At 44.6% G+C, this 26,192-nt stretch overlaps 1 protein-coding gene across 3 annotated transcripts in view; it reads right to left on the reverse strand.

The window, feature by feature from the left end:
• Positions 1-1,908: 1,908 nt before the first annotated feature.
• The window catches only part of CA10 (carbonic anhydrase 10), a 325,456-nt gene continuing 301,172 nt past the window's right edge, over positions 1,909-26,192 (reverse strand). For all 3 annotated transcript variants that reach the window (XM_081898906.1, XM_081898907.1, XM_081898908.1), the window contains exons 6-10: positions 25,792-25,887; positions 23,039-23,111; positions 10,087-10,241; positions 6,367-6,541; positions 1,909-2,703 (exon numbers count right to left, since the gene is read on the reverse strand). In XM_081898906.1, the coding sequence (XP_081755032.1) occupies positions 2,681-2,703; positions 6,367-6,541; positions 10,087-10,241; positions 23,039-23,111; positions 25,792-25,887 (522 nt within the window). In that variant the 3' untranslated portion in view covers positions 1,909-2,680. The remainder of the gene's footprint in view (positions 2,704-6,366; positions 6,542-10,086; positions 10,242-23,038; positions 23,112-25,791; positions 25,888-26,192) is intronic.

The following is a 26,192-nucleotide window of genomic DNA, read 5'->3' on the forward strand; positions in this document are numbered from 1 at the left end:
GTCTGTGTTAAGAATTAGGAGTCTTTCTACTCCTGCTTTTATTGTTGTGTCTGGAAATGACTTCTCTAACAAGAGACTAGAAACTTTGCATTTGCAAACCAGGAACAGATGATGCTGAGTACTGATAGAGCTAACGATGGGAATATTAGACGTGTCAGAGTTTCATCCTTTGCCATCTTCTTGCTGGGTAGAATGGGTCTTGCAATCATCTACCAATCTGTAAAGGTTTCTAAACTATGTGAAGTCGAATGATTGGGGCTCAGAAGAAGACTCCACCTGTTGATGCTCCCCCCCCCCGATGATTCTCACAACATCTTGCCTTGCGCTGGGAAAGAAGGGATTTTATGAGGATCATATGTGCGGTTTTCTTTGTGGTGCTCTCTCATTCGCATTGGTTTACTGAGAGGTTGAAAGGAAAGAACCCAAGGCTATGGAGTGCATCTTAAAAAGCACTCTTTGCTCCACAAACCAGCAGTATCAATGTTGCTTTAGTAACCTGCTTTTCCTGCATGGCTATTTGCCACGACACACCTTGGCCCCTTTTAAAGTTCTTTGCAGCAAATGGAAACCAGGGCAATCTATTATATCAGCTTGCAAGCAAAGGGGTAAGGCCACCTGATTAGATATTTATCCCAGGGTTTCCATATGGTATTTAATATGGAATAAGAGCACACTGTGGAGAAAGGGTTCAGACCTTTACTTGTTATGGTTTCCTCTTTGTAAGGAATATCCAGTAATGTGACCCCACATTTGCATTCTGAAGAGGTGCAGTGCATTCCGCAACCCCATAAGTATTCTACCATCTCATTGTACTGCGTGGACTGACCAGGGCATGTGCGGCTTGTAGGGTTTAGATCACTGATTGTATTGCTTGGTGTGAGTAGGGATCTACTCACTGAAACAATGTTGAACCTTAACAAAAAATATCTTGGGAGAGTGATTTGATGCCTTCCATGTGCAACTTTGATAAAGGCAGTAGTTCTTACCACAAGGAAGATCCTCTCCTCTCTCTTGATCTACTGTATTTTCCCCATGTACAAGAGATTGTTTTTCCACGCCAGTTTTTTAGTAAAAAATTAGGGGTCATCTTATACACATTGTCTTGGGTGAGATGGTGGCTCCTGGCAGCTCCCATAGGAATGGCAACAGAAGTCCCTTTCGCTCATTCTCTGTCCCCAGCTGCAATTGCCAGCATGGAGAGAGGAAGGTGAATCTCCCACTTCCTGTACATCCCCTCCCTGCAGCCCTCCCTCACATGCTGGGGGCCCAGTGTCTACCAAGGGCAGTGGCGGACAGTGTGCTGGGGCTGTGCCATCCATTCACCTGATCTCACTCCAGCTGAGTCGGGCAAAAGGCTTTGGGTAGTGGTGAGGTTAAGGTAAAGGTAAAGGGACCCTTGACCATTAGGTCCAGTCATGACCGACTCTGGGGTTGCAGCGCTCATCTCGCTTTATTGGCTGAGGGAGCCGGCATACAGCTTCCGGGTCATGTGGCCAGCATGACTAAGCTGCTTCTGGTAAACCAGAGCAGCACACGGAAACACCGTTTACCTTCCCGCCGGAGCGCTACCTGTTTCTCTACTTGCACTTTGACATGCTTTTGAACTGCTAGGTTGGCAGGAGAAGGGACCGAGCAACGGGAGCTCACCCCATCGTGGAGATTCGAATCGCCGACCTTCCGATAGGCAAGTCCTAGGCTCTGTGGTTTAACCCACAGCGCCACCCGCATCCCTTCTGGTATCTAAATCTTATTCCTTGTGAATTCTATGGCAGAATTAAAGTCACACCGCTGTATTTTAATATATCCCCCAATGCTTTTAGTTTAGACAAACTAGCATATAATATATATGTTTAGGGTTTCTTTAAAAATATATATATAGGAGGACAGAGTAAACCAAAGCAAGTGTAGTAAATTAATTTGTTAAACACATTTATTGAATTGTTAACAGTAACCAAACACAACGTATGACCTTTGTAAAACAAGGAACAGAAAAAAATGGATTAATCCCAGTCTTGGCAGTTCCTACTACAGATATGTGATGAGGGGAAAATATTTCAATTTCCTTTATATTTCTTCAGTGATCTATTTACAATACTTATCCCGGTATCTGTCCATTATTAAATAAACAGAAGGATCATGACCCAGAAACAAGTTTCCCTTAACAATCTTCTAGTTCTGCTTTGCCAGTAACCAGTAATGAGAGTGATATTATGAGAGCTTCCCAAGGATTACTTGGCACACAGAACACAAACCCACTTGGATGCCGTAGTGAACCACCATGTATGGTATTTTTTTTTCTTTTTAATGGGGGGGGATGATGGGAGGGGGAAGAAGGGAGGAGGGGAACAGAGGAGAAATTTCATATGTACAAAGTCTGAAAAGTCTTTGCTTGGTGAGCTACAGTAGTTTCAGGAAAACAGTATCAAAATTGTAATCATGTTATCGGTAAGATCATTGTCTTTTTGCTTTTGTTAGGACCGATCATCTATGAACAAATTTCATCTAGCTGAATTCCCAACTTGGCATCCGTTTATTTTTTCTGTTTTCGTTGCAGCACGTGTGCGCACGCACGCCATCTATGAAGTACAAAGACTGAATGAGGCTGGGGCATTCTGTATTACGTCAATTCACAGTAGTAGCATTCAACTGAGGTTAGGAGTTCTTCCTGCTTCTGTCCGAATCACTTGAGGAGCCATTCGTTTACTGGAAAAGGAACACAACAAGAACAACATCATGTAGGTTTTCCACAGTGGTACCTAATTTTTGAGGGCAGGGGAAGCTCCCACATGACTAAAGAAGATCACAGAAGTGCCCAGGGAATACAGATCTTAGGGGAGTCATTGAGAAAAGAACAAAACTCACCTTGCTCCTGGGAGAAAAAGGTAGCCTGCTTGCCCATGGGAAGGCAGCTAAAGCAGGTAACTTCTTTAACTGCTTTGCTGGAGGTATATGTGGTATAAGGGCCAGAGAGCAATGGCGGCTTCACCCAGTGATCAGTTGCAAGTGAAACTGCCACCTGTGGACCAGTGGCAGAGGGAGTCTGGAGTGGTGGTAGTGGTTTCACTCATGATATACCACTGGGTGAAGCTGCCATCACACTTTGCCCCTCATACCGGTCCTGGGTGATGTATTGATACATCGGCCAGGCCTATTGTTGAGGCTGCTCAGCTGAGGCACGGCTTTCGCATGCATCAACTGAGGAGCCTCAGCAAAGCCCCATTGTGCCTTTGGCTCTAGGGGAGCGGTCTCTCCCCCCCCCCCACTTCTGAAGGCCCAGGTGAGAAGTGTTGGAATGCCATTCCGGTGACTGCTCCCAAGGAAGCATGTACCGGACAGCAGTCTCTTTGTAATGGGTGTCGGAGGGGCCATGGCCTAGTGCATAGAATTTTGAGGGGCACAAAGCATCCCACAGTGAGAGGAGCACCGGGCTGGTGGGGTCCCTGCTTCGCACCCACCAGGGGCCATCAGCTGCTCAGGCTCCCCCTTGCTCAGGCTCCCCCTTCGCAGATGCCAGCCTTGCAAGGGTGCTTTGGGGATGGGATGGGGTAGGGTGGGATGGTGGCAGCCATGCACTCTTAGATCCCAGCCACATGTGAGGCTGGGAACAAGTGGTGCATGGCTACTGGGTCCTCACACTGCCCTTCCTGAGCGGCCTTGCAAGGCTCGGATCCAGGGAAGGCGGCATGAGCAGCATGCAACAACTGTGGTATAGTGGTACCTCGGATTAAGAGCTTAATTCATTCTGGAGGTCCGTTCTTAACCTGAAACTGTTCTTAACCTGAAGCACCACTTTTAGCTAATGGGGCCTCCTGCTGCCGCTGCGCCGCCGGAGCACGATTTATGTTCTCATCCTGAAGCAAAGTTCTTAACCCAAGGTAATATTCCTGGGTTAGCGGAGTCTGTAACCTGAAGCATCTGTAACCCGAGGTACCACTGTATTTGGTGATGGTATCGCTCCAGCAGTTGCAGTGAGCCCTGTTTGTCCTCTGCCGGGTCCATTGCAAAGATCAGGTGCTCCTCCTGCCTCCCCCTCCCCACCATTTGTAGGGCTGCCATATTTCAAAGGGCAAAAAAGAAGACAGCAGAGGGGTAGCTCCGGGGCTGGCTCAGCTGGGGAATCAGGACCCTTCCCACTCCCCAGCTGCGCTGCACAAAGGAGCCCCTGCTGCTCGCCTGCTACCAAACAAAAAAACATGGACATTTCCCCAAGTTTAACCCCCCCACACCAAGATTTTAACACCCCCCAACAGAGGATGTATGGTAACCATTTGTGACTTTATTCGTCACTTTGGTGGTGCCAAAGAGTTAAAGCTCCCCCTCCCCACACCTTTGCCCTTCCAGCCCCACTGATGGCAACTGGTGAAAGAAAAAACGAGTCACCAAACTATGTGATGAAAATCACATCAAGTTTGGCCCGTTGTGTGCTCACGTGTGATTGGTGCACAGGAACCAACTCATGACAAGTAAAAAACTGAAGGTAAAACTTTGTCCTTAGAGTAACACATTGAAGGGAGACAGGGCTTCAGAAAAAGGGATAACGTGTTGTTCACAGTCTGGAAATATGAAGCTGTCTCTCACTGCACTGCTCCATCTAGCTATATTCTTTGACAGTGACCTTCCAGGATCTCATACCCCTTTCTATGCCAGGGAGTGAATCTCAGGTTCTAATTGTCCTCTCCTGTGAAGGCACTGCTGCTCTGGAAAAAACAATCACCACATAATGCTGGTGACTGTGCTCCAATATACCCCATGTTTGCATGATGTGTATATGGCTATAGCTGCTACTGTTTAGATCAGACATGGGGAACCATATGTTGTTGGACTACAGGTCCCATCATCCTTGACCATCCACTGTAGTCCAATGACATCTAGAAGGCCACAGTACCCCCTGGCCTGGTCTAAATGGATGGGCAGGATCCACATTCACTATTGGTGTGTCAAAACATATACTGTGGTTCAGAAACAGCATTTCTGAAGTATCACTATAGTGTGGTATTTCCTAGTTGCTGACTGGACTGGCACACAGAAGCTCTTCCATAGAAACAGCTGTTATTTTTCCTACCCCATATCAAATCATTTGAAATTAGGGACATAAAGAGAGGGTTGCCTGTGGAAGTGGCTAATTCTAGCCATCTGGAGGCAATGGCATACTTTTCTCTGCTACCTCGCTGTTTCTCCAACCTCTAGGCCTCTGATATTTGCTGTTTACAGCAGAGGCTTGGCATTTCACTCCAATTTGGAGAGAGAATTTCCCACAGTGCGTATTGTGGAGATTCCTCCAGAATAAGTAATTTCCCCTGTGCAGACATTCAGTCGTTCAAGCCCCTTTCGTTTCCAGCTGAAACTCCTTCAGCCCACCACAAGCATCAGACTCCAGCCAGTACTGTCTAGAGTCATTTTACTTTCCTAACATATGCTCAATTTTGCTTAATGTTCAGGAGCTTGCTTGAAACGTTGAGGGTGTTTTGGAGAGCGATGGTTGATCAGTGGCAGAGCCACGAACAGCCCATGTGAAGGGGCGTTGGGGACCTGGCTGGCTGAAGAAGAGTAGTGGGAGCCTGCCTCTCCAAGAAGACTCTGAAGATGACACCTTAGGGCCCGCACCCTGATTGTGGGACAGTGAGGAACAGAAGGGTTGAACTGGGAGCTGATAGAAGCAGAAGACTTGAGTGATCAAGGGTCAGGAAAAGGTGAGATCCCGAGTGAGATGCTAGAGAAAGGGCATGCATAGAGCTTAGTTTCAGCAACACTTTATTTCATTAAGATGAACCAAGGACACTGCTGTACTGTTGTTTTTCTGCTAATAAAAAGCTGATTGCATTTTGTGCCTTCTGTGTGTGTGCTTGCCCTGTGGATGACCTGGCTCCTTGACAAGGGGCCATGCAACTGACCTCCCACCCGCAGAGCTGATGCTGCTACTGGGAGGAAGTGGGGTGAGGTGGGGCGGAAGGCTGTCTGTGTGCAGATACAGAGCTAGGAGCACCAGATTGACTCTGCTGGTGCACACGCACAGTGCTGACCTCCCCACCTTTCTCCCTTCCGGTCAACAGTGGCTACTCTGCTGATGGGAGAGCAGTGCACAGCTATTGCCTTTCTTGCCAGCCGCTACTAGTCTGGCCAGTGTCTTTGCATGTGAAAAGCCCCAGATTCAACCCCAGCATCTCCAAATAAAAGTGGAAAATACCTTTTTTCTCCATCTGAGAGCTGCGGCTGGTTAAGCGTATTAAAAATCCCTGTGTTACATTGACAAATCAACTCACCTGGTTAAGGCAAGGTCCTGCGCTCCTAAGCCTGGTTGCTGTCAAGGGATGTTACAGAATTATGACAACAAGCATTTAAGAAATGAAAATAATGTTGGGAGCATACCTCTATACTGTAGTTTCTGTGCTCTATTGTTTGGGCAATCTTTTCCCTGTAAACTAAAGTTGATGTTCGTTCGGATACATCGATTGTTGAGAGGCTGGACTGGTCTGAAGTTGTCGCTCATACTCAGAAAAATCTGTGAAGGCTGATTCTGGCTTAGCAGTCGTAACGAATGCATCTGCACAAACATAAATGGACACACTTAACACAACAAAATTTACATCTGTTAATATTCAGGAGGAAAAAATACGAGCAAACTATATAACCCAGGGCAGACAATTAGAGATAAGTAACCAGAAAATTTACTGTCTGTGCTCTGTTCCCCTGTCTTCTGTTTTTTGATTTCTGTCGATTATCTGGTAGTGTAATGCAATTGCAACGAAAGCCTGTATACAGTTGTACCTTGGACCTCAAGCACCTTGGCTCCTGAACAAATGGCTCCTGAATGATCGAAACCTGGAAGCGAGTGTTCCAGTTTCTGAATGATTTTCGGATGCCAAACATCTGGCGCAGCTTCCAATTGGCTGCAAGACGCTCCACATTGGTTTTCAAAGGGTTCCAGGAGTTGAATGGACTCCCGGAATGCATTCTGTTTGAGAACCAAGGTACAACTGTATAGGCAAATTCAGTTTATTTGGCCTTTAACGGAAAGCTTCCCATTATGGCTAGGAAATAATGCTGTAATGCCTCTTAAGGGACCCTCTGTGTAAGCTCCTTTCCCCCTGAGGAGTGTGTTAAATTACTGCGTCTCCCCATATTTCTTTTCTGTCTTTCACTGCGAAAAATTGTTATTGCAAAGAAACAATGGCAAGAAAGCATCAGTTTAATCCCTCACCCCTAGCAGGTGGGGGTGGGGCAGCTGACTTAAAGGGGAAAACATCATTAATCATTATGCAGGAAGAAATAAAATGGTCTGAGCCTACAGTGAGGAAATTGCAATTCAGGAGAGGGGAACCCCTGGCCAAAGGTTGGATCCAGCCTGCAGTCAGATGTAATCTGCCCCCCCTTCCACTCATCAGTGGTTCAGTGGAGAACTGCTCAGCTGCAACAGCTCAGTATCTCTTGTTAACCATTGCAACTGAGAGGAAATGTCACTTGGCCAACTGTTTCTCCAGGTGCGCATTTGTAACTTCTTTTACAAGGAGATCTGCTGTAGGAAAGCAAGGACTCCAAGGAGAACTTGCGGTTCAAAGTCATCCATGCATTTTGCAGTTGCATGCGTGCAGTTTTTCAGGGTGTGATGGCGTCTGGAAGGTTAAGGCTCTGAATCGCTGTAAGGCTATCGAGAAGCGGACTGAAATTATTCACATTCTTCTGAAATCCTATTGTCTTTTGCGCAGTCAAGGCAGATAAAAGGAGAGCTTTTCCACAGTGTGTTAAAATAAAAAGTCTATGGAGGAAACGGAAGGTGTGAGACTTAAATGGAGTTACTATGAATTCAGTATATGCCCCTGGTTTGCGATGGAAAGGTCACTTGCTGGGAAATGGGGCTCATCGTTCTGCCCCATGTGGCCATTGGAGGATGTCAGTGCCTCCTCCTGTGGCTGCACTGGTTGCTGGAAACCTGCCTGTTTGAATGTGCCTATCACCTGCAAGCTAAGGGGCGGGGCCATGGTGGTGGACTGACTGGGAACTTCAGCCATTATTCTTCACTCAAGTCCACCCATATCCTACCTGAAGGAGTGTCTCCACCCCCATCGCTCAGCCTGGACACTGAGGTCCAGCGCCGAGGGCCTTCTGGCGGATCCCTCACTGCGAGAGGCCAAGTTACAGGGAACCAGGCAGAGGGCCTTCTTGGTAGTGGCGCCTGCCCTGTGGAACACCCTCCCATCAGATGTCAAGGAAATAAACAACTATCTGACTTTTATAAGACATCTGAAGGCAGCTCTGCTTAGGGAAGTTTTTAATGTTTGATGTTTTATTGTGTTTTTAATACCCAGACAGATGGGCAGGGTATAAATAATATATTTTTTATTATTATTTTATTATTATTATTAAAAAATGGGCCATGACTGAGCCAGCCAGCTCATTCAGAGTTGGAGTCCACACTCTCCCACTTAGGTCCTGTCTGTAGGTGAGTGTCCAGGTTATATGTGGCTATGAAAATACTTGGTCACCGTATTTGGGGCCAGAGAGGAATTGTTCTGCAGACAAATTGACCCTGTCTGGAGTCAGTTTTGTCTTACTCATGGCAACTGTCACAGCTTGATAAAAGAGCATTTATTCTGTCTTTCACATGCACACACACAAAGGAGGCTCCAAAAGCACATCTAAGTGACACATGTGAAGCTGATTCAAGTCCTGCTTGCCTGATGAGACCTTTAGGCAGGAGCCACCGCTAAAAGGTTGCAGTAGGAAGTGACAGCCACATCTTACTAGATTATAGTTTATAAGACATGGGACTGTCTTGTAAGATTGGTGCCATGACTATCAGAGACTGGCGACTGTGCAGTTCTATTTCCCAGTAAAAAAAAAGTATGCATTTAAGCAAAACTGCAGAAGCCAGTTCAGATTACTCATGCTCATCTTGGAAAATAGATATGAAGCCTGAGTATTTCTGGGAGTCCCCAAACCAGATAAGACATTTCCCCCCCAAGCTCAGGTCATTTATACAGTGCAAAGAGATCCTGGAGACAGCTGCCCCGGACATCATGGTGATTAAGTCTCTGGCAGTGACTGCTCAGCTCCCTTTCCTGACACTGAGAATCTGGTTGTTTTCAAGGCCCTCTGGCAGTGCTTGGCTCACCTGCCTGCCTGCCTGCCACAGAGAAGCTGAGCAGTGATTGGCTGAGCTGCTCTGATGAAAAGGCAGAGCAAGTAGAAAAGCTTAGTGAAGTATGGGAGAAGGAAGCAGGGCTCTATCAATGCAAGTCTGGAGGAGAGGGGTGATTTGGGTGAATGCAGGGAAGAAGGGGGCAGAAATCTGAGAGGGAGAGGAAAACTAAGTGAGTGAATGGGCAGGGAGGCGAGATGTATATAAGGCAGGTTGATTCAGCATCTAGGGAAGCTGTCTACCAGCTCCACCTGGTACGCTGGCTGAGACCTTGCCTGCCTGTACACTGTCTCACCAGAGTGGTATATGCTCTGGTTCTCTCCCACTTGGACTACTGCAATACGTTCTGTGTGGGGCTACCATAGAAGGTGCCTCAGAAACTTCAACTAATTCACAATGCGACAGCTAGAATCGTGACTGCGAGCAGCCGCCAGGAACATCTAACACAGGTTCTAAAGGATCTACACTGGCTCTGAGCACAATTCAAAGTGTTGGCGTTAAACTTTAAAGCCCGAAATGGCCTTGGCTCTGTATACCTGAAGGAGCGCCTCCACCATCCAGCCCGGACAGCAAGGTCCATCTCAGAGAGCCTTCTGGCGATTCCCTCACTGCGAGTTGTGCAGCTACAGGGAACCAGGTGGAGGGTCTTCTAGGCAATGAAGCCCTCCATGTCGAACACCCTCCCACCAGATGTCAAACACATAGACAACTATTTGACTTTTAGAAGACATCTGAAGGCAGTCCTGTTCAGAGAAGTTTTTAATGGCTGATGTTTTATTGCATTACGTTTCATTTGCTAGAGAGTCAAGGAAGACTGGACTTCACTTTTTTGAACTAACCTACCACATATTTCCCCACACGCTTCGGTTTATTCTCATATTCCTTTACAAAGATATACCTGAAATTCGTTAGTCTAACCTGGCCTTGTCAATAGAGATAGCAGTGCATACCTGCATCCTTGTAATGTAGACAGGCTTGTTCATTAGTATCCAACTTGCTGTTTCGTAGCAGGGTGGAATTGTCATCGACCCATCATATGTAATGAAACTAGAGGTTTCGGGGTAAAGTTGTTCGATATTAAGTCCCTGCAGTAAGTATGCATCATCTGTGGGATAAATTGGGGCATCGTTATTAACAGGACACAGCTTTCACATTCACATGACGTCTTGAAAGACCTACATTGGCTCCCAGTACGTTTCCAAGCACAATTCAAAGTGTTGGTGTTGACCTTTAAAGCCTTAAATGGCCTCGGCCCAGTATACCTGAAGGAGAGTCTCCACCCCCATCGTTTTGCCCGAACGCTGAGGTCCAGCGCCGAGGGCCTTCTGGCGGTTCCCTCATTGCGAGAAGCAAAGCTACAGGGAACCAGGCAGAGGGCCTTCTCGGTAGTGGCACCTGCCCTGTGGAACGCCCTCCCAGCAGATGTCAAAGAGAACAACAACTACCTGACATTCAGTAGACATCTTAAGGCAGCCCTGTTCAGGGAAGTTTTTAATGTGTGACATTTTAGTGTATTTTTGGTCTCTGTGGAAGCCGCCCAGAGTGGCTGGGGAAACCCAGCCAGATGGGCGGGGTACAAATAATAAATTATTATTATTATTATTTGCTATGAGTGTTATGGCAAAGGAACCTAATGCAACAGGCACAGGGAACCTGTGGCCCTCCAGATGTGGTGATGGAAGTTGCATATTACAGCAACATCTGGGTGTGTGCACAAAAGGGTCCCTACCGCTGTAACACAAGGAACTTGAGGCACTTCTAGTCCAACTGCCCTAAACTTAATATTGATTTCTTAACTGCCCTACATGATCAGGAAGAACAACCCAGACAAAACTGCAGTAAACGGTAAGGGAGATTCAGAAGCCTAAATAGGAAAACATTGTCTGCTGTGTGGCGTCCCCAATCTACACATGCACCTGCGTTTTATTACTTTGATGGTTCAGGCACCGGCTCTGCTTTTTAATATACAGTTATAAAGATATTTCTTTTCCTGACAGTGGATGGTTTTGTCATGGGTTTTGGCTAGTACAATAAAGCTTATTTTGATTTGGACTGCCCTACACTGCAAGGTCAGGATACAACAACACAAAATTAATTATTAGCAATAGTTGAAAAACAAGCTACAGTTACAGAAATAGGATGTGGCCTATTGCAAATACAACGTGGGTTTGGGGATAATCTACACAACCTGGCTCTTCTGAGTGGAAAAGCAAGATGCCAATAAATAATGTCCTTCATAGCAGCCCCCTTGCTTCAACCACAACATTTCATTGTCTTGATATTTACAGCAAAATACCTCCCCCCCAAAAAAAGTTTCCCCTGTCAAATAACAAGCAAAGATATTCTAAATATGTGCTGTTTCACAACTTTGGTGTCAGAAGTGCAAGTTCTCATTCTTAACCTGCTTCACAAAGCTGTTGAGAAGCTAATGGCTGGAAGGGGAAGACAATTAACACACCCTGAGTTCCTGGGAGGAAAACCAAGATGCAAATATCTAACAACCGAGCGGCAAACATGGGGCAGTTCCACAACTCTCAGCAAAACACCCGCACACCCAAAATCGTTTGCCAACCGTGATAAACAAAAAAAGCATCCTTGCGTCTATAGGAATTTCGGCTCGCTGCAGCTGCAGGGTGTTTGCAGATTTATTTTGTGTTTTATGTTTTGTTTTGTGGATGCTCCACATCAGTAAGTACCAGCCTGGTGATGGCAAGCAGTCCAGCAGTAACTGGGTGGGGGCTCTGGGTTTCTGCCCCATTACAGTAGCTACTACTGATTCCAGTGGCGGATTTTGAGGTCCACTGCCTTCATCTCTACATCATCTCATCTCAGCAGCATTAGATGGTCAGTTGGAGTTATTGCTCTCCCCGCCCCCCTGCAGATGAGGGATGGCGAGGCTGCAAGGCAGTCGCTTGTCTAAGCCCACCTACTGAGGTGCTGGCAGAGGTGAGATTTGAACTGGGAACTTCTTAGATGAAAGCTCCATCTCTGAGTACTGCAGAACAGCCATGCAACTTCAAGCGCGAGCAACTCTTCCTCATTACTGTGGCTTCCATAGCTTTGAGTGCACACAGGGGGGCACCCAGCACTTGAGCCAGAACGCGACTTTAAATTTAGTAAAACTGCATTTTATCGAGCAGCATGCACAATGAAAATGCTGACCCCTCCCCCCCCTTTTGGTTCGGGAGAGGAGAGAGAGGGGGGGGGGAGAGAGAGAGAGAAGGGGTTTGATTAACAATTATTATTTTTTCTGTTCAACATATCCTGGAAAGGCCAAGAGTGTTTAGATTTAATTACCCTTGCACTGCAGAAAAAGATTGTTCTACCTTGTTAAGGTTAACGTATGATAATAAAGCTGCTCAGCGAAGCCTAATGCCCTTTAGTGTGCGCAGTGGGAGTGTGGAAGGCACTGAGAGCTCACTCCAAATGCTCGAGCCAATGAGGAAATATGCTTTTAAGCAAACGGCTGGGCTTCCCACTTTGCTGCTTCTTCATCGCATCCTTCCTTCTTTGCTAATTAATGAGCCGTCCCTTTGTAGAAGATTTCAGGGCACGCATGCTATGTGCTCAGCTTATAATTAGAAAGAGTCCGAGCCTTTAAAAGCCTCCTGAGCAGATCGGCACCTGTCATGCTGTCTGTGCTTGTACAGCAAAGTGGTTAATAAACAACCGCGGCATTTTTTTTGGTCTCCCTCACAGCAACCCTGCCAGGTTGGTCTTCTAATTTTGCAGATGGGGGGGGGGTCTGAGGTTAAGAGAGTTTTGTCCACGGAATTAGTGGCAGAGATCAGACCTGAGTTGGTCTACTGGATAGAAACAGAGCCGTCTTTCCCATAGGGCTTAGAGGTTCGTTGTGCCAGGGCGCCAGCCTCTTAGGGGCGCCCCAGCAAGTGGGGGAGCTGCACGGCTTTGCCAGCGGCCTCCCCTTTCCCTGCACGCCCACCAGCTGCGCCCTGTCATCCATATGGCTGGCGTGTGTGCAACTTGCCTCCCAAGCCTCCGTGGGAGGAGAGCGATCCCTGCAGAGGTTTGGATGGAAGCTGCTTCCCACTAACTATATGCAGCTTCCTTCCCAAGCCTCTGCAGGGATTGCAGCAGTATGGGGGAGAGTTGTGCTCCCCCATGGCTGGCAGTGCGGAGCTTCACCCCCCCCAATAGCCATGGTAATTTGGGGGCGCTGGGCAGATATTTGCACCCCGGCGCCGCATCTGCTAAAGACAGCCCTGGATACAAATGAAGCTCTCCTAAAACACATTGGCATTTGTGCTCCACCGGCCACAGCCTGACAAAAAGCATATTTCAGGTTTTGCATGATACCCCCTCCCCTGGCTTTTTGTTTCATTGACAGAAGCCAGAGGTCATGGAAAGAGCTGCATTAGGCGTATGTTTCTCTCTGAACAGCACTCCTTCCATTTCAAAAGCATTTGCCCATGTGGCCAAAGGCACTTGGGATGTGAAGTACAGATGGTTCTTTGGATCCCAACCATTGTTGATGGCAGAGAAAGCCAGCCTCTCTCTCTCTCTCTCTCTCTCTCTCTCTCTCTCTCTCTCTCTCTCTCTCTCTCTCTCTCTCTCTCTCTGTCTTACTTTTTAAAAAAAATAATAAAAAAGTCCATTTCCCATTTAGGGGGAAAAAGCACATGGCATTCAGCGAAGTAGAAAGAAAGTACACAGCGGCTGTAGAATTTGAAAGAGAATTATGCAAAGGAAGTTCACACAATGACTCAGAGAGTTTATCCCCAATTTGAACCCAAACAAAAAATCCCAACAGTGTATGATACTGGAGTACCACCTTTTCACAGTACAAAATAGGGCACTTCAGACAAATGTGTTGTCCCTGCAGCATAAGTGCGACCTTGAGATGGGGTATGAAAGCCACAATATGCAATGAACGTGCAATCAACGGATCACGTAAAAAGCCCAAGGTCTCAAAATCTGCTGCTGGTCCTTTTGTTGAGCATTAATAGCATTCCACTTCCGCAATGACGCTTAAGACTAGTATAACAAACAAACAAAAAGGTGTGTTTTGAACAGGAGTACGTGTGGGTCCTTCCCTGCCCTCTGCTTTTGGAAACTAACAGTAGAAACTTTTTTGGATATTAATGTTCGAGCCAGGGCCAGACCAAGACATTTTGGACCATGAGCCGAACCACAAAATGGAGCCCTTATCAGGAACAAGGGGTGGGGAGGTATAGATCTACATTGGGGAAAAGGGTGAGAGGAGACCTCCTATTTGCCAAGAGGCTACTGCAGAGAGGGCATGGGGGGGTGGCTGCTGAGGAGATGGCAGATCCAGCCTCCAAGGAGCAGTGGCAGTAGCAGCGGGCAATGCATTCCCTGCTGCCCCTGCAAATCTTGCCGCCTGAGCCAGTTGCCTCACCTTGCCTCATGTGTGGGCTGGCCCTGGTTTGAGCAAATGCATGTTAAAACCACTGGCCAAGACCTCTCCATGCACAGCAGAAATAGCCACGTTGGGCAAGCAACACTTAATCAACACTTCCTGAATTTATCTAACATTCCTATATCCAAGGGCATTGCAACATAATGAAAGGGCAAGGGCACAGGCCCTTGATACAGATTTGCATATGCTAATATGCAATTAAGATGATGGAGGGCTAGAATCTCACCAGCAGAGCATCTAGGTGAAAACATAAAGCATGAAACAGAGAAGGAAAGGGGCATATGATCTGGGGTGCAGCTCAATAAAGAGACCTGGGATTCGGGCTCCCCTGGGTCCCCCTTTAACAACACTCATGCTTGTATCCTAAAAATGTACGGCATTTAGGATTCCAGTACAACAATGTGGCAGTAGGAAAAAGCACATATAGATTCCTGTAACTCTCAAAATTCAAATTATGAATTATGGTGCTGGAGGAGACTCTAGAGAGTCCCATGGACTGCAAGAAGATCAAACCTATCCATAAGGATTTGTTTTAAGTTTTTCATGTGTGCTAAAACTCAGTCTAAAGTGGGTTTTTTTAAAAAAAAAATCATTTAACCACATCAGTTAACAAACATGGATACATATGCTATAACGTTATTGTTTTAGTTAAATAAATTGTTTAAATTGTTATTAAGGAAATGATTATTTTTCTCCTTCCAACAGAGTACAACAGAGAAGTTGTCCAAATATAAAGAGTTAACTTATTAAACCTCACAATAATTTCATAATTATCTGTCTATGTATTTCTAATAGTGTAACCAAATCAGTAATTTTTGATATAACTTTAAAAACTACTCTGAAAATTTATTATTCCAAAAATGAAACCTTGATCTGGTTGTAAATATTAAGATTACACCAGCAAGAATGAGTCTTTCTGTAAAAAAATATATGATTTAAATCAAGTCTTACTGACTAGTGATTTAAATCGTGATTTAAATTGATTTGATTTAAATCAAATCCACCCTGTTTTGTGATCCCAAGGGAAGAGGAAGCCCTGACTCTGAGTCTTGTTTCCTACTTACTGCAGCTGCTATTTCCATGAACCTCATCACTCTGCTTCCGTGACCCACATTATTACCCTGACTCAAGCGAAGGGCTCGGGACGTGAGGCTGCTTTCGTCTCGCAAGTTTAGCTTCCCAAAGATGGAACTCATGAGGAGGCATCCATGCCCACGCATGCATGGTGAGCCTGAACTGCAGTGGTGGAATGAGTGGGGAAGACAAGTTAAGGCATCCCTGCCAGATGCGAGATATTTGGCAAGGTTTCGGGAGAACCGCAGTTATTGTGGGTGCCTCTTTTGCTCCCCCCATCTCTTCTCCCACTTCATGGGCTTCATTTCATTTTGTTCACATGCTCTGTCTTCATTGCAGAGAACCCCCAGCAATGCGGTTTCCCTCCCATGCCAGCTGAAAAGCACAAAGTCACTCCAGTAGTGTTACTGGACTGGAAGACGGTCACAATATACCGTATTTTTTGCTCTATAAGACTCACTTTTTCCCTCCCCAAAAGTAAGGAGAAATGTGTGTGCGCCTTATGGAGCAAATGCAGGCTGCGCAGCTATCCCAGAAGCCAGAACAGCAAGAGAGAATGCTGCTTTCATTGCGCAGCGATCCCTCTTGCTGTTCTGGCTTCTGAGATTCAGAATATTTTTTTTCTTGTTTTCCTCCTCCCAAAACTAGGTGCGTCTTGTGGTCTGGTGCGTCTTAAAAGGTAAAAAGGTAAAAGGTACCCCTGCCCGTACGGGTCAGTCGTGACCGACTCTAGGGTTGTGCGCCCATCTCACTTAAGAGGCCGGGAGCCGGCGCCGTCCGTAGACACTTCCGGGTCACGTGGCTAGTGTGACGAAGCTGCATCTGGTGAGCCAGCACCAGTGCCGCACATGGAAACACCGTTTACCTTCCCGCTATAAAGCGGTACCTATTTATCTACTTGCACTTAGGGGGGCTTTCAAACTGCTAGGTGGGCAGGAGCTGAGACCGAACGACGGGAGCTCACCCTGCCACGGTGATTCGAACCTCCGACCATACAATCAGCAAGTCCTAGGCACTGAGGTTTTACCCACAGCGCCACCCGTGTCCCCACTAGTGTGTCTTATAGAGCGAAAAATAAGGTAACAACCAGAGATGACCTCAGCCCTATTTGCAATGAAGATTGGAAAGGAAACCATCATTTTGCAATAGCTACGTGCGGCTCAGGGTGATTTTGGTTTGTTTGTTTTTCAAGCCAGTGACTGGTTTCTGACTCACCCTGCTTTCTCTCTCTCTCTCTCTCTTCTCACCTATTCATTATTTATAAAGCACGGAGTGTGATGCACAACATCAAAGAGTTCAGTCGAAATGAGGCATTTCAAATTCTAAAGGCCAAGTTCTCCTAGTTATCACCCTATTATTTTTTCAGCGAGACTGCTTGGGTGAAAAAAGGAGGTAGTTTCTGCTGGCGGAATGAAAAACCAGGGACACTGAAACACACACACACACACACACACACACACACACACACACACACACAGAGAGTTTTATTGTGACAACTTTGGTCCATCTGCTCTGCCATATGCCCACGCTTTATTATAAATAAACACCTGTAAACAACGCGGTAGAGTCATTAAATGAAAGGCACAGCCTCAAAATGAGAGGGAATGAAACCTCTGTTAAATTTTAATACTGGAGATGTTGCCCCTAAAACGCATCAATCTGCCTTGTGCAGAGTCTGTCCATCTAGCCTAGCGTTGTTTGTGCCCAATGGCAGCAGCTGAGCAACATCTTTCACAAGGGGGGCTTAGCCTGAGACCCTTTTAAAGTGAATTAAACCTGCACGTAAGACATCTGATGACCTCTTCTCCACTGCAATGAAAACTTATTCTCGATTTTGTTCTTGGTCTCCAGTTTTTGGTCTTAGAAGCCACGAAACACAGAATCACTGAATTGTAGAGTTGGAAGAGACCTCTATGGTCAACTATTCCAGCCCCCTGCAATGCAGGAATACAGTGGTACCTCGGGTTACATACGCTTCAGGTTACATACGCTTCAGGTTACAGACTCTGCTAACCCAGAAATATTACCTCGGGTTAAGAAATTTGCTTCAGGATGAGAACAGAAATCGTGCAGCGGCGGCGCAGCGGCGGCAGGAGGCCCCATTAGCTAAAGTGGTGCTTCAGGTTAAGAACAGTTTCAGGTTAAGAATGGACCTCCGGAACGAATTAAGTACTTAACCCAAGGTACCACTGTAGTTTGTCCAATGTGGGGCTCGAACCCATGAACCTGAGATTAATACCCTCATGCTTTACCAACTGAGAGGTATATAAATTTAATACTACCGCTGCCAATAAAAAGTACTAGTGAGAAAAGAGTCTTTACAGTCGAAACATCCTAGCTTTGGAATGTTCTCCCCAGAGAGGTTTGTCCAGTGCTAACTTTCATGTCATTTTGGTGCCTTTATATTTAATCTATTAATCTATTCTTGCTTTAAAATAATTTTACCTGGCCTATGGTTTTAATGCTATATTTTTTGTATATAGTTTACATTTTTTGTTAAAAGCTGCATTTAGAAATTTTACGGTTACAGGAGGGCATATAAATATTTAAAGCAAACAGATTTGTTGCATGATGGTGGTCTTGTTCGGTTGTCTACTAAAGACATTTACACTCGGGTCTTGAAAGAAACATTACAGCGGTACCTTGGTGCCTGAACGGCTTGGCTCCTGAACAAACCGGCTCTCAAACACCACAACCCTGGAAGTGAGTGTTCCAGTTTGCAACCTTTTTTGGAAGCCAAACGTCCAACACAGCTTCCGATTGGGTGCAGGAAGCTCCTGCAGCCAATCAGAAGCCGCACTTTGGTTTTTGAACGGTTCCGGGTGTCAAACGGACTCCTGGAACAGATTAAGTTCGACAACCAGACTGCAGCAAACTGCACAGGAAGTCCAATTACCATGTTACTTTTGCCTTAGTTTGCTGGCTGAAACCAGTTATCCAAGTTTTGAACATTTGACAGAATGCCCAACATAGATTAGTGCTATGCCACTTGCCACACAGAAAAGAGTGGCCAACTAACAGATGGCCACATGATAACTGGTCAAAAACCATCGGTATAATCTTCCATCACAATATAATTGTACTGTTAGCTTTGCCATGTCGATAATGAATGGACTTGGCACAAAAATCTTAATTGGTCAAGGAGTTGCAGGAGTTCTGCGAGCTCTTATGCCATTCTTGATGTTGCATGCACCCATAAAGACAACAAGTATAATCCAAGCCTAAATCATCCACTATTTATTTCCTGGCACTCTCTCGAACCACCGTCAGATCAATTTACTTCCTGTAGCGTAATAGGTAGTCAGTACTTTTTGGTCTGCCAATAACTCCACAGGTATTTAAGTGCAAAATAACCGTGCTTTGTATCTTTTAATCCAGAAATCAATGGTGTGGCTTCCAAGGGTTGTTGCAATGCAGGTGTTAAACAAAGATTTAAAACTGATGGAATTCTGGGTTCTGTCTTTCAAAAACAGGAGCCCCAAAATTAGAATGCCTGTAAAAGGTGCAGAAATGTAGAGTTTTGACACAGATGATGAGCACAAGGGAGTAAGAAGTTCTTCTGATCTGAGAGAGGACCAAGCTATCTGAGACTGCCCTTGGAATGCCTGAGAGTATTCTCCAGGAGACAGAGAATCTGGGTAAAAATCCAAGCCAATCCATGATTGCCACATCCCACCATCCTGTCACCACCACCCAAACAGATCGTCCCCTTTCCCTTAGCAGCAGTAGCAGCAGCAGCGAAGATACCCTCATTTCCGTTGCTTCATTCATGACGGATAATAGTGTGGCAGTGTGTGGGGGTTAGGAGAGCTATAGTTCTTTCTGGGGCTGTTCACCTCTCATTTTAAGATTAGCTTTATGAGGCCCCAAGTCCTTTTTTGAGTTTAGTAGGACATTTCCAGCCTGCACTTGAAACAGGCAGAGGAGACAAAACTTGATGAAGCTCATGGCGAAGAGGACTCCTCCCAAGGGCACCCAACCTGCTTTGAAACATAAGCTTGATGTAGGAGGGCTATGTAGGCATAAGGAGAAGATGTCCTATCACAAGGACTACATCTGCCAAGGGTGGGAAACCGAGAAGGAGACAAAATGTGCCCATCTTCTTGGGAGATTCATATGCAAAAGAAGGAAACTGTTCATCACTGTGTGGGTCAGTTTCATAGATCAAGCTGCAGTTGTGCAGTGTGTGTCATGTTGAGTTTAAATTCACTGGTGCTGGCTTTTGAAAGCCCCAAAATGGGGGGATCAGGGCAGGGGCTGGGAACCTTTTTACACCAATGGGCCACATTCCATTGTGAGTCTGAGAACCATGTGTCAGTCTTGGGTGGGGCCCCGAGGGAAAGAATGAGTAACACAGTAAAAAAAGGTAAAGCTAAAGGACCCCTGGATGGTTAAGTCTAATCAAAGGTGGCTATGGGGTTGCGGTGCTCATATTGCTTTCAGGCCGAGGGAGCCGGCGTTTGTCCACAGACAGCTTTCCAGGCCATGCAGCCAGCATGACTAAACCGCTTCTGGTGCAATGGAAACCAGAGTGCACGGAAACGGCGTTTACTTTCCCACTGCAGCAGTACCTATTTATCTACTTGTACTGGTATGCTTTCGAACCGTTAGGTTGACAGGAGCTGGGATAGAGCGACAAGAGCTCACCCCGTCGCGGGGATTTGAACCGTCAACCTGCTGATTGGCAAGAGGCTCAGTGGTTTAGACCACAGCGCCACCTGCGTCCCGAGTAACTCAGTGGTACATTCCAGCTACACAAAAGTCTGAGAATTTTATACCCACAGCAACAAAACAAAACAAAACAAAACAAAACAAAACAAAACAAAACAAAAAACAAAACAAAACATCACTCCAGCAAAAATCCAGGCAGTTAGAGCTGACCAACTAATGAAACAACTTGGAGGGGGTGGGGGATCTCCTATGAGCAGGAATCTGAGTGAAAGGAGGGTAGGATGCTAGAGAACTGGACCTAGTAGGCTTCTAATGCTAGCAACATATGCTGGATGCACAGCTTCTGTTTGCTTTACTGGACACAGACTTTTTGATGCGCTATCAGGACATCAAAAATGTGCTTTCACCAGCCCTCTTTACTGCAGGCATACATCATCTGCTCATAATCTTCAAAAGTAATTTGGTACCCTGTCTTCTAGAAGCCTTGTATATCTCCTGACACAGTTGGTCTCTGAGCTTGATACATACTGGAAGTATGCATTCTTTGCCCAACTCTATTCTGCTTTAGGACAATTTGTGAACTTCTCACTTAGAGTTGTATCCAATGAAGCCATTCCATTCACAAGGATTTCTGCTTGCTCAAGGGAACTTGTCCACTCCCCCCAGCACTTCCCCCAATTCTGTTTCTTTCAATTCTCCAAAGCAGAATTATTATTATTATTAATTATTATTATTATTATTATTATTATTATTATTATTATTATTATTATTTGGATAGCGCATCAGGGAGGAGGAAAGGGAGGGGAAGTTCCATTGTGTAATAATGTATATACTTCTATATGTAGGAATGCACCTAAGACATTAAATATGTGATGAAGAGGCCCTCAAACACTAGTTTTAGATGTTAGTTCCTGTAAGAACAAATGTGTTTCTTCTGGAAGTGGAGTTTAAACCCAGAATCTTGAGTGCCCCAGTTTCTGGAATATTAGAGCAATGATTCTTTAGAGCTGGAATATTAGAGCAATGATTCTTTAGAACTATCAGTATCGTTCTTATCACACTTACAGTCATTTCCATGAATTCCCATAACACTGTATGAAAGAGGGGTGGTTGCTAGTAATCACTAGGAAATGAATGAAGCACTCATCTAAAAATTCCACTTTGAAAATCCAAGGGGCACTTGGCTCTTAGGATGTTCCTGACCCATCTTCGGTAGAGCATCTTTTGTGATGCTTTGAAAACCACAGCTTAAATTATTGCATTAACTTTTCCTCATCTTGAACCTAATTCCGCACTCTTTAGCCTAACCAAAATTAAGTGAATGACACTTCTTATTTTCTTCAAACTGAAGCTGAACACTGACTGCACAAAAGAAGCTCCTAAGCATGGGTTTTTAAAGAAGCCAGCTGTTTAAAAGCAGCACGGAAATCCTTCTAATATATGAAACAAAATTAGATCTCCCCGCCCCGTGCAATGACACTATAATCAATCATCCAAGACATCTGTGAAATTACGTTCAATAACTTGGGGTTTTTTTTTGCATTTCTTTTTTGTCCTGAAAATGCTTCTAATCAATACTTGTTACTGCAGGAAGTAATTCTTATGTACTGTCTTTGACAACTCTATTCTAACAGCATTCTAATGCTGATGTTCTAATGCTATTAACTGGGCCGCATGTTACCCATCACAGCTCTTGACCCATAGTTTTTGCAGATGGGTTTGTGGGCTCCCTTCTTGTCTTACTTTCCATGCAGGCTCTCCTCCTTACCACCTAGTTTCATCTAAGCATAGCTTATCACAATGCCCAAATTTATTTTATTTTATTCATATCTCACGCTTCATCAGTTTTAATGATCCCAGGGTGCTTAGCAATCAGGCATTGTAGCATGATCTTTACCCAACGTGGCATGTGCTCTGATTGGCTGTGTAGTGCTGAGGGAGTTTTCCTCTGTATGTTTGGCTGAATGTCTACTTGTTATGTACAAAGGCTGACCTAAGAAAGACCACTCTACTTGTTTCTCCTCAAATTATATACTGTTTTTGTTCAATTTGCTCAGAGTGTTATCAAGACTTTTCTCTCTGGACTCAATTTGCATTATTTTATTGACTTTGCTAACAGTTTTTAGGTGGTGTTGAAATATAATTAGGTCCAGATTTAATTAACCCAGTTGATATTTAAGTTCACAGAAACTTTAATATGATAAAGACATGTTTTTGAGAAAGCTTGAAGCAACCACGAATAACTAGAAGTTATATCTCAAGTTAACACCAGCTAAGCAGATTGCTCATATCTTGTGTGGTAACTCCTTTATTTTTTTTAAACACCCCATGGTTACCTTTGACATATTTTTTATTATGTGCCTTCCGTTTTTGATTCTGGTTTGAATTTTTGTTACCCACTTTAAAGGGCTTAGGCTGAAAAGGACGTTTATAAATGTTGAAATAAAAATTCCTTCCTTGCAGGGGGTTGGACTAGATGACCCTTGGGATCCCTTCCAACACTACAATTCGACAATTCTATGAAATATAAATTAAATAAATGTTTCATTCATCTCTGTTCTCTCCCACACCTGAAAATACCTGTACTTATCTTGAAAATGGTCTCCGACCAAATGCCCCTGAGGAAAACCTGAATAAGCTCACAGCCAATTTGGGAAGTACCAAATCTTGGATTAGGTATTCCTCACAATGTGAGGTGCGCCCACTGAATGATTCCCCCAGAACCCTTTATATATTTATTTCAAAAAGAAACTTACTTTTATACGTTATTCTGGTGATGGTGTCTCTGTTAAGCATACGGTTTAGAAATGGATTTGATGATTCAGACACCTGTGAGAGAGATAATCTGTCGTCAAAAACCGGTCACCAAACACCTCATTTTGGAAAAGTGCATCTGTTTGGATGGTGGGTATTGGTGGAATAAAGGTGCAACTTGGGAATTGGCAGAAAATTAACTTCTGAGGAGAAGCGCTCAACTCTGCACCTAACATAATTCTAAAGAAATTCTGTGTCACCCTGTGAATGAGGCAGAAGAACAGAAGTCTTTCTTCTGCAGAGGAAGGAGATGTTCAAGAAATTGGCAGGATGGGTTTCGACTAAAAGTAAACATATTCAAACCCTTTAATATATGTGCCTTCCTCATTTCTGGTCTTTGAGGTTGTGTGAGACACTGTGACACGAAACATGCTTTCTTCTTTGCCAGATCTATGAATCTGCTTCTCTTTTGTTTCTTCCACTCCTTTTATTCTCCTCAGGCCTCTGCTTCTATTTATTTTGATGCTTGGTTAAATTTTCATGTTGTGGTCATGATTCAAGGCCACACAGTTGTTGAGCGGAGCCTGACTGCAAATTTTATATAAGAGTTAATCAGCACTTGACATTTTGACTTGGGTTTGGATGACACGGGGAAAAGCAATAAGCGGTATCTTCTAGGAATTGTTCAGTACAAAAATCACATTCTCCACTAAGGAAGTCTTCAAAATTCATGCAGCAGCTATTCACACTGCCAACCGCCACCTCCCCCCAGCAGTGTGGTTCTCTCTCTTTTCTAGAAACATATTGTTGGTACTGGCAGAAGGGTACAACTGGAACTGAGCAACCGAGAGACCTATTTTATTGGTCAGTCTTCTGTTGTTATGGAAGAAGCTCCAGTTGTGCCATACAGAGCTTTTCTACATAAATATTTTATTTTTATTTTTTAAAAAACAACCTCTCCAAAAGTTAAGAAACAATTTGCCAAGGACAAACAGATCAAAGCATCACTTGGTCCTGCAGGATGATTTAATGTGATGAGAGAAAAAGGGATTCTACAGAAGAAAAAATATTTGTGGAAAAAACCTACATGCCTAATCATTGGCAGCCTGCAATGTGAGGGTTGAACAATCTGTTTGGCAGCACAATCGGATCTGCCAACCGGAGTGGCTGCGAACCAGCTGAAAAAGCAGTAGGGAGGAGGATTTGCTTAACCCTCCTCCACCCACTGCTTTTCCTGCTAAACCCCTCCCCAAGTCACTGTTTCCCTTGCTATAGCAAACACAAATCTGAGAACCCATATTCGGGAGAGGGGATGGCTGGAGGGAGGGCAATTCAGGGGGAAGAAGTAGGCGAGGAAGGGTTAAACACCTCCCCAACTCACAGCCTCCCCAACCCTCCTCCAGCTGTTTGGACGTGATTCAGAGTCCTACACTTGGTTCTTCTTGCCAAATATCCACGCTCAAATAATGTAACAGCCAGGTTCATTGGGAGTAGGTAAGTTGGCCCTCAATGGTTAGTGGTCATACATTGCCATACATTCTGGTAAGTTACTTCAGATAAAGTGGCTGAATATGTTTCCAGGTCACTGTCCTTCAGGAAATTACAGCGAAGGTGGCAAAGCAGCAAAGAATATTGCATTTAAAGTGGAAAATACTGTTGAATCATTGTATGGGCAGAGATATAAAGATCCTCAGGTTTTATTTTTAAAGGGCGGCCTGCAATTGCCCCTTATGATAATTTCCACAATTTTTTTGCCTGTTACTCATCTGTTTGACATCATTCTCCTCCACCTGTTGGACTTAGTTATATGCAAAGGATTTAAAATCAGAATGTATATGTTCAGACGAATATATACATAACATATTCAAATATATATTCATCCACTTTACTACAGAATATTTTTTTAAAGTTGCAAAACTGGGGACTGGGCAGTGGGTTGGTGATGTCATGAGTGCTAACCAATAGGTACCTCTGGCTTCTTCTTTTTTTAAAAAAATCAGAATGAAAATGAACAGGACGAGTTTCTCAGACCTGACCAAAGAACACAAACATGTAGACATACAAATAAATGCTCTTCGAATATTATATCTGCCTTCACCCCAAGTTTATGTACCTTGCCAAGTGAAGCTTTGATTATTTACTGGGGCTTTAAAGACTCAAAGTAGTAATTCTGAATTTAATATGAAATCCCTTTTAGCATATACTGACATCCAGTGTGCATCAAACCAATATGGCCACAGAAACATCCACTGTAATACCATATGTTAAAAAATGGGAGGGAAAGAGGATCAGATAAGCACAGAGGCAGTAACAGTAACAGTGCAACCCTATCAATATCTATTTAGAAGTAAGTTCCTTTGAGTTCAATGGGGTACAGGACTGCAGCCTGAAAGAGGGCCATAGTGGATGTTCTAAAAGCATCTTTGGAATTAAAACATCTCCATATGCTTTTGAAAAAATGGAAATGGTCTGTTGCAATTGAATTTCACACCGAGTACTGAGCCACAGTGATCATTTTTCATCCTAAGGTATGGTGCACAAAGCTACTGAAGCAATCTACCAGCTATTAAAGCAATCTACCAGCAATCTACTTAGGCTGCAACCCTGTAAACACCTGGGCCTTACTTTTGTGTTGATATGTATTGGGAATGCACTGGAAGAAGTTTTAAATACGAGCAGCCACCAATGCTCCTATTTTCTTACAACTGACTGAAAAGAATGTAACTCAACACAGATGAAATGGTATGATACTTACTTTCATAAATATAGAAACTACCACCAAGCCATTGGGACTTTTTGCAGCTTCTGTAACATTTGTATACAACTCATGGTTATAGTGGATTAGTTGAACCTAAGGATAGAGGGGAAAGCAAATAATAAATACTGGAGAATCAAACCCGCTGCTGTCTTTCAAAACGACAAATATCCTTTTTAGAAATTCAGATTTGTTTGCAATGCGATCTCCTACCAAGCTTGTAAATTCATAATAGCACTCCCCCCCTTCCTCCTTTTATCCTGGAGATTTTGCAGCCCGCATAATTTTAATAATTGCAGTGACCATCTGGCTTGTACTGGCGCTGCACCAGTTGTTCCTCCTCTCTATTGTCAATAAGTGAATTTAACACATTAAGATGCAAAATGCACCACAGAGGTCGG

The sequence above is a fragment of the Podarcis melisellensis genome, assembly GCF_964234715.1.
Source record: "Podarcis melisellensis genome assembly, chromosome: 2".
Taxonomy (NCBI): domain Eukaryota; kingdom Metazoa; phylum Chordata; class Lepidosauria; order Squamata; family Lacertidae; genus Podarcis; species Podarcis melisellensis.